Source organism: Podospora anserina, chromosome 1 (assembly GCF_000226545.1).
Source record: "Podospora anserina S mat+ genomic DNA chromosome 1, supercontig 2".
Lineage (NCBI taxonomy): Eukaryota > Fungi > Ascomycota > Sordariomycetes > Sordariales > Podosporaceae > Podospora > Podospora anserina.
The window spans coordinates 382,602-397,647 of record NW_001914855.1 but is presented as its reverse complement, the minus strand read 5'-3'; the positions used below and the strand labels follow the sequence as shown (position 1 = coordinate 397,647).

The following is a 15,046-nucleotide window of genomic DNA, read 5'->3' as shown; positions in this document are numbered from 1 at the left end:
TGGGAGGGGGAGGGGGCAGGGGCAGGAGATGGTGACGCCGGAGACGAGGACGGGGGGGAGGACGAGGGAGGAGAGGATTGGTGCTGCGCCACCTCAGGCGCCGAGACGGGGGAGGAGGGGGGAGTAAGAGGATGGCTATATTGGGAAGAGTGAATAAGGGAGATTGCAGGATACTGGAATTTGGTTGCGCATTGTGGGATATATAATGGGAGTTTGGCGATGTGTATGATGGACGATGTATAGAGGATGGGATTTGGTAGGATGTTCTCATCTGAGAGGGCGATATGTTTTCGTGGTTTTGGCAGGAAAGGGGATGTATTTGCCATGGTCGTGTCGGCGATCAAGTCAGAGATGTATCAAAGTTTACCCACTTGGTAAGCTTCTGAACAGACAAACACTAATATCACCAGGAAGATTCCACCTCTCCTACTATATGCATGCTCCTCGACATCCACACGTTTGGGGGGAGAGTTTTTACTACATAAAGTTCTAGACTTTCAGCTGAGATTGAATCAGCCTTGTGGTGGGTACCTTCGAGTGAAGAATAGCATCATGGAGTCGTAAGGTGGGCAGCGAGGAGGAGGTAAGTTTTGGAACGGCACTTCGATATGTCTTTGACGGATCGTGATCTTGGCGTATAAGTAGGCAGGGAGATGTGAGCAACTTCTCCAGACATCCAGAGGCATTCGAGTTCACGGCCATCATTCCCTCAATAAACGTTCAGCTCAGCTAGCCACCATGTCTTCCTCGCAACCCTCAGAGATCACTCGCGGTTCTCAACACCATCTGCGGCAGGATGTCACCAAGCTTTGCCCCAAAGATCTCGACCTCCTCGTCCGTGGAGTTCAGAGAATCCAAGCGCTTCCATCAAGTCATCCGGACCCCTTCGCCCAAATCGCAAGCTACCACGGAATCCCAGCATGGTACTGTCAGCACGGCAACGTCCTTTCCCCCCTCTGGCACCGCGCCTATATCCTTCGTCTGGAACGTGCCCTTCGAAACGTGTTGGAAGATGAGAGTTTTGAAATGCCTTTTTGGGACGAAATGTCCAAAGAGTCGGCCAAGAAAGGGCCTCCTTCCATCTTGACGAGGAAGACATATGAGTGGAGTGATGGTTCTGGCTCCAGGAGCATTTGGATGTTGAATCGCACATTCATCTGTTGGGTTATACTCATGAGAAGGTGAGGGGGACGAAGGTCTATAGCTTGATTCATACACATGCGGGTGTGGAGGGGGTGGGGATGGAGGGGGTGGGGATGGAGGGGGCGAAGAGATATATCTACCTTGCAAAGGTAGATCGAGTCGGTCCAGATCACGGCTGGACAACACGAATATCTGGTCCCCGTTTGGCACTTACTTTTGCCCCCTTCTACAAATAGCCACTGCATGTTTAGATCAACATCCCACCCCAACACCATCTTTTCAGACCTGTGTGTTTTTACTGCAGTATCTCTCGTTCCCTTTTTTGACTACGTGCTATTCATCAAAACTAATACAACTCCCCGCTGAAAAATGCCATTTTTGCTCCCAGGTGGGGCCTTCGATATATACCTCTTTCACATAGCACCTGCAGCTTTTCAACCTCCCTCCTTCAAGGCAATTTATATAAGCCCAACTTTGGACATAAGATATCACATACGACCATACCTTCAAGAAAACTCGGCATCCCGTCCGCTCTGCCCTAGATAAGCTTGAAAGGGCCAGATCAGTACTCAGGTGGGTGACCACTGGGGAATCCCTGGTGTTGTATGTTTTTGCCTCTCTTTCTCTTTTTCCTCTTGTTTTTTGAGGAGTCTTGGTAGACTGTCACTCATCAAGTGCCATAGATCCGCGTCTACATCACTTGAGCTCCCTATTACTACTTACAACCCCTGATCGCTACCATCGCCATTACACCCAAGGAAGTACCCCGGCACAGCCACCAGGTATAAAACCACTCTTAAGAACGAGATGCAACCCGGAGGTGGACGATAGTGGCAGAGTGTTCGACGGTAATGACGACGACGACGACTACCCACAGGATCCTGAATGGAATACAAGGGCTTCAAAAGGTCTTTGTCTTGGGATGCCATACATAGTCTCTATCGCATGCCAACCCTTCTGCAGCAAGGCTGCGCTCGTGCTCTGCAACTTTACGACGGGCTCATGTCTCTCCCTCCCGTGCATGAATTGCGACCATTTGCCAATTTATTCGATATTAACGGAGTGGTCGCGACATTGCCGCCGAAGCGGGGTCACTGATAGGGCGTCGTGCCTCCGTTACAATGTTCAGCCCCTGGGAAATACACGTGGACTGTAGCACGCCGTTTTTTGTTCGCCCGAGCATCTCTACAACTCCAGTTCTTCGACTGGTCACACGATGGAGGTCCTAGGGGCTATCCTCGGAGTCTCAACCATTGTTGTCCGCACCTCATCCACGGTTTACTCCCTCGTCGACACCTGGCGCGGGGCACCCGAAGGCCTCCACCGCTTGCTTGATGACCTCCGGCGTTCGCAGCAATTTTTTGAGGAGACAGAAGCGGGGCTGAGGGAGATGTATCTTGGGTTATCAGAGGAGGCTCTCAAGTCAGCATCGTTTGCGTCTGTTGCTGAGGCGCTGGTCGGGCTCTTTGAAGACTCGACTGTGGTTATTGGGAGGATTGAGAAGGTGATTGAGAATATTATCGATGGAGACGGGCTGGAGAGCGGGGAGCGGAAGCCGGAAGATCTAGGGAAGAGGAGGAAGTTGGCCTGGTTGAGACAAAGTACCACGGTAGCTGGTTTGAGAAAGAGCTTGAAGAGCGCTACGGTAGCGATCTATCGATTGTTGGTTGTGCAGAATATGTGAGTGTCTTCACTATGGCTGTGAGGTTAGCGCTGCTGACTGTATTGTTGCTGTTGAAGCCGGGTGTCTCTTGGTATCGGCGCGGCGGTTGAACGGTCGACAGCTGAGCTCAAGTCCCACATTTCTCATGCTTTGGCGAGCGAGATAATGCCAGAGGTGGTCTCCAAGGTCGAAGAACTGAGAACCAATATGCTGTCCGAAGTGAGAGATCCAATTCTTCGACAGATGGCAAGATTGGAGGATTGTCTTGCCAGCCTGCGACAGTCGAACGATCGCGCTATGGAAAATGAAGGTATCGAAGCACGAAACACATATCCGCAGGCCCCATGTAACCGCCACCGTCAACGTCGTCGTCGCTGCGATTTCCATTGTCCCTGTCGATGTCACGTAATAGCGAACTATTCGCTACAGTACAACACCTGGAAGTTGTCATTATTCGGCCTGGTGGTTAGAGTGTCTGGTGGCTCTATCGGCGGAGAATGCACGTCTCAGGCTTGTGTCAACACAAACTTGCCCCGGGCTAAAGAGGTCATGCTACACTACAACTGCCCGAACTGGCTATACCGAGGAGGCATATCAGCCTTCTTTTCAAGCAATATGCATGGCACACCCGAGCTAAACATCCGCATGTTCAACCGTCTGGAAACTGGAACACCGGGCACGGCCACAAACATCTTTGGTTGCATTGAAAGACGGAATGTCGAAGGGGTCAGACAATTACTTCAAGACAAGCGTGCATCTGTATACGACGTTCGAGGCAGTACAGACGAGACCCCATTGCTCGCAGCCCTTTATAGGGTCAACATCCCATTGATTCGACTTCTATTACAAGCAGGGGCTGACCCATTCGCTGAGGCTGACAGGGACCCCAAGGTCCTATACGAAGCGATTCAGATACACCTGTCCGGCAGACCTGGGTCCCATGAGCTCATAGAGTTGATACCCGCCTTCGAAAGTATTCAGTTATCTCCTTTACACCTTATTGTCAGCGGAGTGCTACATGCGAATCTTGGAGAAGCTCTCGGCAAGCCGGAGTACCTCTCTTACTTGAACCATGTTGATCCGGAGAGCACATGGAGCCCACTTGATATGGCAGCATTTAAGGGAGACACAGAAGCCGCCTCGAAACTCCTGAAGGCGGGCGCGTCGGTATCGTTGAAAAAGAAACACGGGACGCCACCCCTATTTCAAGCATGTTGGTTCAGCCACTACGAAGTAGCCAAACTGCTTGTTGAGGCCGGTGCAGATGTGAACGCGGTCATTGATGATCGCGGCACAACACCAATCATTTGTGCTGTAAACGCAATAGGGGATGCCGTTGACGGTAGGATCGTGTCATTGCTCAGGCAACATGGCGCTGATGTCAATTGCGAGACATGGAGAGGCGCGACACCTATCTGTTTTGCCGCTTCGCGAACGAGCCCAAATGCAGTAACTTTACTCGTCGAGCATGGTGCTAATGTCAATCATGTTGACAAGGATGGTGACACACCCCTCATCTATGCTGTCTTCTACTCGCGGCACGAAAACGTCAGAATTCTACTTGAGCGCGGTAGTGATTATCGCTATAAAAACCGAGACGGGAAGGGTATTCTTCACTACTTGGCGGCAGTTGCCGATGTCGAGATGCTCAAAATCTTTACAGACGCCAAGATGCGGGGGCTTGCTGATGATCTGGACGGCGGTCAGAAGATGAAGACGCCCATCGAAATATTCAACCAGCGAGAGTCGACAGCGGAGCTTCGTCAGGCGTTTAATGAGCTGCTGGAAAGTATTAACAAAGACGATGAAGAAGAATCTGAGGGAAGTGATGAGTTTTGTGATGCTGTTGAAGAGCTATAGCAACGTGGTTATTGTTGACATTGTGCAACGATTCCAGGGGCTGGTAACAAGGGGCAACTAGCATTTGTGCACAGCTTATTCCACCGACGACAACAGCTGTATCGTAAACACACCACCCAAAAAACTTTTTTTGTTCCCAACAGTTATATAGTTATCTCACTGAAAATGATCTTGACAGTTTCGCAACACATTTTTTAAAAATCCCAAAAAAAAAAAAAAAAAAAAAAAAAAGAGAGAGAGAAAAAGGAGGGAGTTAGATAAAAACACGAGGGATTTCTCCTCACTTGAACAGGAAGACGGCACGACCCAGCAGTGCTAGCACCAACTCATCACCCGACCGTTACTGCCCAACCATCGTAAAACTCGTACCCACTTGATTCAACTCTCACTATTACTCTTTCTCTCCCTATCTAACCACACCCATCACCCGCTAGTCTCACCTCACACTTCTACTCGCCTCCTCCACCAGCAAACCTTCCTCATAATATCATTCTTCCACTCAAACAAACACATACGACCATAAGCAGCTGAAAATACGGGATCCCGTCCGCTCTCCCCTAGTCAAACAGCTGACTGCCAGACTAGTACTCAGGTGGGTGACCACTGGGGAATCCCTGGTGTTGTATGTTTTAGACTTGTTTTTTAGTCCTTACATCTATCTCACTTTCATTTTCTTTTGAAAACCGTCAAAACTTTTTTGTGCAGTGTATCCAAAAGGAAAGGGAAATATTTTACTATCATGTTTTTACAGCAACGGGTGAAAAGACGTTTTGGAGACCACTTTTGGTTGCCCCTGAATCATCGTTCTTCAATGTCAGCACTTGGATTTGACGTTGTCAGTTCTGGCACTGTTACTTTAGTTATTTTTTTTTCTTTCACAGGGACTGCATAAGCGCAATGGGAAAGCAGACTATCGCTAGATACAGGTTTGGGTAGAGACAAGCCGAAACACATGATGGGCTAATAAGGTGTGAGGAACTTGGCTCGATTGTCCGGCTACTCCCAGTTGATTTGGTAGAGCTCTACCAGATTGAAATCATGATCAAGCAAACAGTGCTGTCATGAGCACAACAAAACCTGCCATCCTAAGGCTGGAAGTGACAAGCTTACCCCCAGCAGAGTCTGGAGTTTGCGTGTTGGCCGCTGGAGCGTCCGTTGCGCCCGTTGAAGATGAAAACGACGACGAAGAAGATGAACCAGAAGCTGGTAGACAAAAAGCATTAGCTCATCTTCCCCTGTTCTTTTTTGAAGTAAAATCAAGTACTCACATTCATCCCGAGAGTCGTACACCCCACCGGTCGTGATGAGCCCCGTAGGCGCAGCGCCTAGATCTAATTTCTCCACCCCCTGCGTGATAACAACCATCTTATACACCCCTGTCGTCCCATCAAGCTCAAACGTTGGCGTCGGCTCCTTCCCCATCGAAGTTGATGTGCAATCCACCAGATTAGGTGCCCTCACAGGGAAATCAGTAAACCTCCCCTCAGAATCGGTAGTCTGAATAGTGATGGGCTTTGTTCTCGGCGTGCAAGTCGCCTGGTAGGAGAATGCGATCCCTCTTGCGCTGATGTTCAGTGTCATGGCTGCGTTGTAGGGCGCGCCGGCTTCGATGAAGGTCATGGTGCCTACCATGTTATTCAGGTAAGAAGCCCTATCGGGGACTTGAGTCCATTGACACTCGCCGGGGGAGTTGCATGTCAGGCGGTAGGTTGTTGAGCCGGAGGTTTGTCCGATCACTGAGATGGCGGAGCCGGGGAAATCGAAGCCCCAGTCTAGGATTGGGACGGTGGTGGTGGTGGTGATTTTTTGGGCGGACGAAAGTGGGAGTTGGAGGGCTGAGAGGCAGGCGAGATAGAGGACTGTAGATACCATGATGGGCATTTAGGCGACGTGATGTTGTGTTGTCATGAGACATGAGGATGAGGGTGTAGCCCCTATTTATCAACATTTTCTCTCCAGCGCGTTTGATTGCCCCTGCTATCAGTTAGGTAATTGTATGGTCGCATCCAGCGAAGCAGACCCACTGTTTTCCAGGATTCTATCAGAAAAGCAGGTCCGAGGTTTAGACTGATCCTTCAACAGGGCCTCTGCAATACCGGGAATAGGATCTTTCAAGACTCGTCTCTTGCCTTGCCCAAATCCCCATCTCGACCAAACTCAGGAGCCATCTATAACGCTACCGGCTCACCAGGTTGATATTGATTTGCATGAAACAACTTTGGAAGAGATTATCTTGGTATTGCACATTGAACAGTTAATCCACAATGTCATCAAACCACAGCAGATAGTGATCAACTCAGATTCAGCAACCCTCCCGTGGGGACTCCATCAAGGTCCAAGCCTGACATCATTCACCACAAGTCTCAACCGCATGCCCATTACCGTTCTCATCACTGTCAAATCACTTCTTCTCATCCCTCAGTTCCTCTTTGCTTGCAGTGAGTAAGCGCCAGCCGTCATGCCCCCGCCCGTCGGTGACTTCCCTCCCGCTCGCACCTTTCCACCTTCCCCCCCTCCCCCAGAGTGACCGTCCACCTGTTCCATCCTGTCCCCAGAACGATTGATAGACACGTTCAACCTCAAATCAAGCAGCTCAATCCCAACAGAAGCCGTCATTGGTGTAAGGTGTTTAATGATGATGACAAGAGTATCCGTCTAGGAAAAGAATGAGGTTTCATTCTTCATGATGGAGAACCACCTCAAAATATCTGAAGACACATATTTTTTTTATAAATTTCTTTTATTTTTATTTTTTAAGTTTTCCGAAAACACGTTTTAGAAGAGGGCGGTACATACCTTTTTGAATCTGCTGTTGAGAGGAAAAAGAAAAATGGAGGAACGTGGGAGAGGGGGGCAGCAAATGTATAACTGCACACTGCCCGCCTGCGCCGGCAAACAAGCTCAAGGTTTTTGACATGACAAGTGGAGGTGAGGCGTTTGTGGACACGCGTGATGGCTGCGTTTTTCATTCACACGCCGTGGACAGGAAAATGGGGAGACTGCCATAAGCCTTGGAAGAGAATAAAAAAGCCTTGAAAAATTATCAACAGGCGTTAAAAGATAGTCAAGAGGCCTTGCAGAGATAGACGAATGGCCTTGAAAAATGACAATTAGAGGCATTTCAACTATCCTTTCAGGCTTTGATTTTTCGTTGCAGTCTCTTATTCTTTGTCCGTTATGTGTCTGTGGTGCGAGGTGGCGGGCACTAGCCAACTCAAAACAAGCCAAAAGAAAAGTCCACTTCGGTCATCAAACTTGTGAATAACAGCTTTCAGTCACCGGAGTAATACCCAGGTGGGCGATACCATTGGGGAATGTCCGGTGTTGCATGCTTTTTGCTGTTTTTTTTTTTTTGGCTCCCTTTTCTTTGACAAAATGTCGGTTCGCATATCCCAGAAAGAGAGCCAGCACCCCTGGGGAAATAAAAAGGGGGTGTTTTGTTTGGTGTGAATTGGTGGACTGTGATTGGTGTGTTGGAACCTTGGCCAACTATCCCCCAGACAAGCAATCCAGCTGTTGTTTGATGGGATCCCGAGCTCTCTGTTGCTGGTGCATCGTTTAGATGCCTGAATGAAGACTCGATACTCCCCCGGGGGCATAGAAAAAAGAACTGGGAGCAATTTATAAATTCAAGCAACGCTTGTCGAAAATATTCGCGAAGAAGAGACTAGATCGTTCAGTGCAAAAGAAATGTTCACAAAAAACCTGCATGTAAAAGCAAGCTAGAATCAACCTACCCTTTCAACCCTGCCCTAGGTTAAATGGCACTGCATCACAAAAGACAATTCAATTGCAAAATGACGATGACTTGCTGCTCCAAACAAAGTAGACAACCAACTCTATTCCTCAACCAAAGAAATCTACAAAACAGACTCCCCAACCAAAGTATACACCAACCTGACCTCCTCCCTCGCGCCAATAGCATTGCTAGTAGCGTACATGAATCTCTCCACATCACCAACAGGATAAAGACGGCCAGACACGTAGTACAGCTTGATATCGGGAACTAAATCAACATCTCCAGTCAGTAAACCACACCTAATACAAACAGTTAAAGCAGGAAGAACACTTACTCCCTCCATTAGTAGCAACCCACTGCCAGGTAATCTCCCTCGTCTCCGTATCAACGCTCCAAATATCACTCGCGTACTTGTTCTTCCCCGCATCCACCGTCTGAGGAACCGCCCCCGGCTCAGTAGGCGCGACAAACTTGAGAGAACCATAATTATCTTCCAGCTCGACGATATTACTAGGATGGCTATCCTTGTTAAACCCAAGCGGGCCAAACGAGGAGCTCAATCGCAGCTGGGACCCGACAGTCTCGTTCTCGAGGAGGTTGAATTCGAATAAAGTAGGCTGCTGATTGTTGCTGTTTGTGATGGCGGGACCGTTGCTATTGTAGATCCATCCTAGGGGGGTACCCGCGTTTTTGCGGATAGCCTCGATTTTGATCATGCGCTTGACTGGCTTGGGAGCGGGCTTGGCAGTTTCGGTGGCGATGGCGGTGGTGTGGATTGTTTCGGTTATGGTTTCGGTGATGGTGGTTGCGTCGGTGAGGGTGACTGCATCGGCGGTGGAGGTTACGGTGCTGATGGCGGGGGGGAGGCTGAGGCAGGAGCAGGCTTGGGAGATGTATTTTTCGCCGTAGCTGGTTGGGAGCCAGGTTGGGTAGGCATTGTCACGCTTTGCGGGGGTGACGGTGACGGTGGTGCTGGGAGACTCGTCGGCAGGGAGGGTGACGGTGATGGTCGTGTCGACTTGGGTGACGACCTCGGTGACGTAGCTGGTTTCGGTCACGGTGGCTACGACGGTTGGGGTGACGGTTGTTTCGAGCGTGGAAACAGGAAGGCCGAGGAAGTCACGGCAGAAGTCGGAGGAGGCCAACTCGGAACGGAGGAGGTTGAGAAGCGGGTCATCGGCCGGGCAGGTCCGGAGGCAACGGGCTGCCGCGCCCGAGAGAAGGGATGCGGCTTGCAGGAGGAGGACGCCACTTCCGGTCTTGGACAGCATGTTGAAGGAGTGGCTTGGAATGATATGATCAAAAGAACGAATGGACGGCTTCGAGAAAAGCTGAAGATCAAGCAGAAGAACAAAAGAACAGCAAAGAGACACAATGTTTTAAGGCTTCCATTGCCACCGATCCCTTGAGCGCAATCTTACTTCAAATCCTTTGCATATGCGCGATGACCCCGACAACCTGGTTCTGGGGTGGTCTAGATCAATATTCTGATGGAGTTCTCTTCAATGGCGCTTTTAGCTTCGGCCAACGATGGATCGCCTGTCAGCTCCTCGCTTGAACGCCTGGGTTTCCAAATTGGGATATGGCAAGGGTATCACCCCTGTCGCTGTACGGATAAGCTTTTTACCTTGGCTTCCATTTTGTGGGGTTTTGGAACGTTCGGTCGGTCCTCTCTTTTTATCTCCACGCATCTGTGGGTTGTCATCAATGCTACCTTGTGGATGCTTTCCAACTTTGTTGTTTTGAATGTTATTGAACAGGTGGTCACCGAGGTCCCTGTGATATTGGGAAGGTGTAAGACAATGTGATTATCTCTTCTTTCAGGTATTCAAAAACCAGCCATCATGCGCCATCCACCATGATATAGACAGCTCTCCAGCGGGTATATTCTGTAGGAGGAGCCTGCTGAAAATAGAAAAGATCGTAGGAAGATGGTTCATCATGAGCCCTTGGGCAGTCATATTCGGGTCACCAGTCGTGGCAATGTTGGCATTTCCGAACAGTCGCAGAAGATCCAGCGCTAGACTGCGCATGATGCCATAGCCAGCTTGAAGAGCATCGACCTCTCGGCAGTGAAGACCGCAGAAAAAGCGGAGCGGGAACACACCGGGCGAGGACATCATCTCGGTGATCAAGGCGCAGAGGTAGCTGAGAGTAGAGAGCGAAGAGTTGCACTCAAATGCCAGCTCGTCGTGGAGAATGAGAACTTGCGACTCGAAAGACTTGAGCAAGGTCACGAATGCATCTTCGATCATGAGAATACCGATCTGATTCTGACCTGTGGGCTTTAGGGAGGACGAGGTCAGCCGTACGCTATCCATGTCATGCTTGCAACGTCAAGGTAAACTCACCAGTAAAATCCTTGGCAACACCTGCAAGGGTAAAGTATAAAGAAATCGTTGGCCAATTTTGAGTTTCGCTGTTTTTGTAGATTTTCTCCACGCGGGTTTGGGAACAGATTGATATACTGCTCTCGAATGCTCCCGAAGCCTTCTTAACCCTGTCGAGGGCATCATTGTGCTTCGATTCGTATTCACTCTGCTGAAAGAAGGCCTTGAGAGATTCAACTACTGGGGTGTCAGTTTTTTGGTCTTGGCTTTAGGTCCTGTGGGGTTGTAGTGAAGAAGGAGAGACTTACAAGCACTTGACTGATCGAAGTAGGAAATGGCATGGTGAATAAATTCCAGAACGGCCATGTGAAGATCCTCTGCCTTGTGTCTTGGATCTGGATCGCCACGATACAGTCTGATCTGTGCCTTGCTATGTGAGACAGTGTTGCCCAAGCTGTCTAGCATTTCCAATATCTTTATGCGGATCGCCTTCTTGCGAGTCGCTGTCCAGCCATTGGCCGTAAGCAGGAACTCTGGACATCAAGGAACAGATAATTCCTTACATTACAAAGCAGTCTTAGGCCACCCGCGAGAACACCCACCAATACAGTTGTCGTTCGGCACTAGTCCGACAAGGAATTCGATACGGCGGGAGGCAATACCACCGGGTTTATCGGCAGCCTTCAAAAGGGTTTCGCCAACTGCGCCTTCGGTCCTGGTGGGCTTGAAATGCCCTCATTGCCTTTGCGACCTCGCTGTCGAGACCGTCCCAGGACGTGGTTTCGAACGCCTCGATAGCACTCTGATCGGCGTAACGTCTTAGGAAAGTCCTCCATGCCCTCTTTGAATTTGGCGACGTAAAGCTGAAGCCTTGAAGTCCAAGGAGATGCTAGAGCCCTACACTTTTGGCAAATAAATCTCTGCCGAGAAGGATCACATAACCGACCGATCAAGTCTGGTGGAGCGGGGGCAGATCTTTGTCAATTGTACCCGGCCAAGCCACATGGCAACACCGGGGTCGCAATCAGATGTTGAGACCCAACGGGGGCAAGCTCCATGAAAAGGATGCCGACGTGCCTGAGAACGCTATGCGTTATGCTGAGTGGATTGGTAGCGAGGTTATGGTCGACTTTGAGCGGGCACTGCAGGAGATACCAGGTGATCCAGGAAGAATGGGCCAAGTGCCAAAGATGGGATAAGGAGCGTTCCCATCCAACCGAAGGGGATGATCTTCTGATTCTGCCAGCTAGAGTGTTTGCATTTGTCTTCGGTACGAGAAAATGGGGCACGTTTTCCTTTTCCTTTCAGTGTGCTTACATACAGTACCTACCCTGAACTACCACTGACGAACCATTTGCCATGTAGCCTGCCTCAAAATTGGCAAAGACAACGCCGGAGAGGAGATGATGAACAAAACGCGGAGGCGGTCGGAGCCATGGGACGATTTACAGCTTCCCGATGGGCATAAACGTTTGGTGCAGTCTCTGATTGAGTCGCATTCCGATCACGAGGGACCACGCAGCCTGCATTTTGATCTTGTAAGGGACAAGGGTAAGTGTCACGCCTCGCCAATTTTGGTTGTGGTATGAAAAGTAATCAAGAGGTCGTAGGAGAGGGGGTCACCATTCTCCTACACGGGGTGCCTGGTGGTGGAAAAGCATCAACAGCCCGTAGGTAGCAACCCTCTTTACATCTACTATCTAACCATTCACTGAATTCTGCAATTCACATTACTTATCGCATTTTGCTGCGTTCTTCATCGATGCCAGAGCCAAGAGATCCGTTGTTGAAAGTTTTGACCACCATCCCGATTTGGGGATTGCCAACATGAATCAGAATGCGCTGCAGAAGCAGACAATCGCCCTTTGCTCCCCATTACCTGGGGTCAGTATCGGTTGTACATGTTTCATAGAGCAGAGCCAGCAGAGAGCTAACAAATGTATAGGCGATCTCGGTACTTCTCCCACGTGAAGCTGAGAAGAGACTAGAACAGCTGGCCCAGCTATGGAACTGTGTTCTGCTTCTTGACGAGGCTGACATATTCTTAGCTATTTCGACAAGCGGAACGCGAAGGACTCCAAAATCGGCCCGGTTTGGAACGGTCGCCGAATCCGCAATGCGTTCCAAAGCGCTGTTGCGCTGGCGGGATACCGTTCCAGTGGCGGCAGGATCAAACTCGAGAGGGAGCATTTTGAGCGGGTGTCCGAGGTGTCCCACGAGTTCAACCACTACCTCTGGAGCATCCAGTCAGAGACCGACTCGGCAAAGGCCGAGAGATGGGGCTACCGTATCGACGAATATCGCACCGATGAGACGATACACCTGCAATCACAGCATAACCACTCAGACAACCGCAGGCCGGCAGAAGGGCCTGGGCATGTCATGTTTGGGCAGATGGGAACGGCACCCAACGTGAACACACCGGCTGGGTCGGCGGCGCCTTTCATGCACGCCGGTTTCCAACACTTTGGCCAGCAAGGGGGAGGGTTTTACAACCCTCAACCTCAACAACCCCATGCAGCAGCTTTCCCCGTGATGACCGGAGCTGCGCCAGGTCCTCTACAACAACAGAATTAACAACTGGGCTATCCCATGGTGGCACCGCCCCAGCACTACGGAGCTGGCTGCGGAGGCCCAACCGCCTCAAGGTCACTCGACTTCACAGGGTAATGCTGGACCACAGGGATGATCTCTTGTGGCATACTTGAGGATTTGGCTTAGGGCTGTGATTTCTAAGAAGATGGATGAGCTTCCAGGTGAGTAAGATATGTTGAGTTTGCCAGAATGTGTTTTGTTTCTTTAAACGTCGTGTCGTGGGTGACAAATAAAATACATGAAACCAATCTTTGTCGGTGGGCCAACATGTCTCTCTTGATATATAATGCGGTTTACCTGCACGTGCACAAATTGTTGAAACTTTGTCTTTTCGAACAGTCAGGTGCCCATATTGGCAAATATAAAGTCTTGTGTTGTTGCATGGGCATCCCAAGCCTGGTTACAATGAAGCCGTTCTGATCTTTGGCGATCACATCCAAGATCATCACAGGTTGTCCGGCGACTGTCCATAACCCATGACAACTGTCCATAGCTGTTGTGTATAGCTAGCCATTGGTGCAAAAACTTTGTTCTTACGTCTTCCGAAACTGAAATGGGCTTAACTTTGAGAGAACTCTTACGGAGCCCCCTATTTATCTCACCAGCGCTCCCTCTCCACCTATTTACTCGCCCTTCATACAATGCAATAAAAGGCCTTGAGAGAAAATCAACAAGCCTTTAAACTATCTTTAGAGGCCTTTGAATTGTTTTCAAGGCCTTTCAACTATCTTGTAAAGTCTTTTAACTATCTTGTAAAGTCTTTTAACTATTTTTTGAGGCTCTTAAATTATTTTTTAAAGCCTATTAAATGTCCTGCCACGCTTGATAATCAAAAGAGATACTCGGGAGAGCCACCTCTTTTAGACTTTGGCTTTTGGGGGGGGCATCGGGTAAATAAGCAGGGGGCTCTGTAAAGGTTCTCTTCCTATCTTTTGCTTTCAAGCTGGAGCTCTCGCATGAACTTAGGTACTAATCCAAGGCACCTCACTATTCTTTCCCCTCTCATATCCATCCGACAGTTTGCTCTCCAAAGAAAGACCAAAAGGTATGTCTTCACGATGACGGCCGAACCATACCAACCATCCGAGATCCACGCCGCGGCGGCAGAGCACGAGGGTAAAAGGTGGAAATACCTTCGCTCGTGGGGGATTCGTCGATTTCCCAACAGCAGCCGTGGAGAAGTCCACATTGGGGGGGGGGGCAGGCAACATCACTCTTTCTTGCCAACGATGTCCCGACGCTGGCGGGGTGACTTGACGGCGGACAATGTGTCCAGGGTCACGGCGCATAACCCCTTGGGTTAGGTATCCCGCTTATGTGTTGCATGATCGTGAACATCCCGAGCGAAATATCAACTGCATCGAGATGGGTAGTAACGACGACGGTGGCGGGAAAAAAGCAGAAGAGTAAGGGTGATGGTGGTGTAGGTTTGGATACGTCTTGGGGGGTTTTTTTGTTTGGGAGTTGACTGGTTGCGGTTGTCGTGCTGCTTGAGGATATAATCGTTAATGTGGTTGATGATGTGCAAAGCTCAGGGAAGGCTTGCATTGGCCATACCTCTCTCAAAATTAATATGTGCTGAATAACCCTACACATCTATCAATACAAAACCCTCTTCTCCCATTGCCTCTTCCCTACAAAACCTTACTCATAACGTAGAAAACACAAAACTCTTCTGGTATCCCCAATCCTTTAAATCCTCATCCTGCTATCCTA

General features: G+C 49.6%; 4 protein-coding genes across 4 annotated transcripts, besides 2 other annotated features; 2 read left to right on the top strand and 2 right to left on the bottom strand.

Moving 5' to 3' along the window:
* The first annotated feature begins 1,627 nt into the window (after window positions 1–1,627).
* Window positions 1,628–1,756: a sequence feature (rRNA 5S pseudogene?).
* Window positions 1,757–2,971: 1,215 nt separating this feature from the next.
* On the top strand, window positions 2,972–4,666 carry PODANS_1_9990 (uncharacterized protein; the record flags this gene model as incomplete). The annotated part of the gene is made up of 1 exon (XM_001908627.1): window positions 2,972–4,666. One exon carries the CDS (start codon window positions 2,972–2,974, stop codon window positions 4,664–4,666), a length of 1,695 nt encoding a protein of 564 aa, XP_001908662.1.
* A 508-nt stretch (window positions 4,667–5,174) lies between these two features.
* Window positions 5,175–5,309: a sequence feature (rRNA 5S).
* A 3,217-nt stretch (window positions 5,310–8,526) lies between these two features.
* On the bottom strand, window positions 8,527–9,676 carry PODANS_1_9980 (uncharacterized protein; the record flags this gene model as incomplete). Its single annotated transcript, XM_001908626.1, has 2 exons — window positions 8,527–8,672; window positions 8,740–9,676. The coding sequence occupies 2 exons, from the start codon at window positions 9,674–9,676 to the stop codon at window positions 8,527–8,529; spliced, it is 1,083 nt and encodes a 360-aa protein (XP_001908661.1).
* A 549-nt stretch (window positions 9,677–10,225) lies between these two features.
* On the bottom strand, window positions 10,226–11,200 carry PODANS_1_9970 (uncharacterized protein; the record flags this gene model as incomplete). Its single annotated transcript, XM_001908625.1, has 3 exons — window positions 10,226–10,683; window positions 10,757–10,996; window positions 11,044–11,200. 3 exons carry the CDS (start codon window positions 11,198–11,200, stop codon window positions 10,226–10,228), a joined length of 855 nt encoding a protein of 284 aa, XP_001908660.1.
* Window positions 11,201–11,763: 563 nt separating this feature from the next.
* PODANS_1_9960 (uncharacterized protein) lies at window positions 11,764–13,312 on the top strand (the record flags this gene model as incomplete). Its single annotated transcript, XM_001908624.1, has 6 exons — window positions 11,764–11,859; window positions 11,903–12,020; window positions 12,101–12,286; window positions 12,337–12,409; window positions 12,572–12,632; window positions 12,797–13,312. The coding sequence occupies 6 exons, from the start codon at window positions 11,764–11,766 to the stop codon at window positions 13,310–13,312; spliced, it is 1,050 nt and encodes a 349-aa protein (XP_001908659.1).
* Window positions 13,313–15,046: the final 1,734 nt, after the last annotated feature.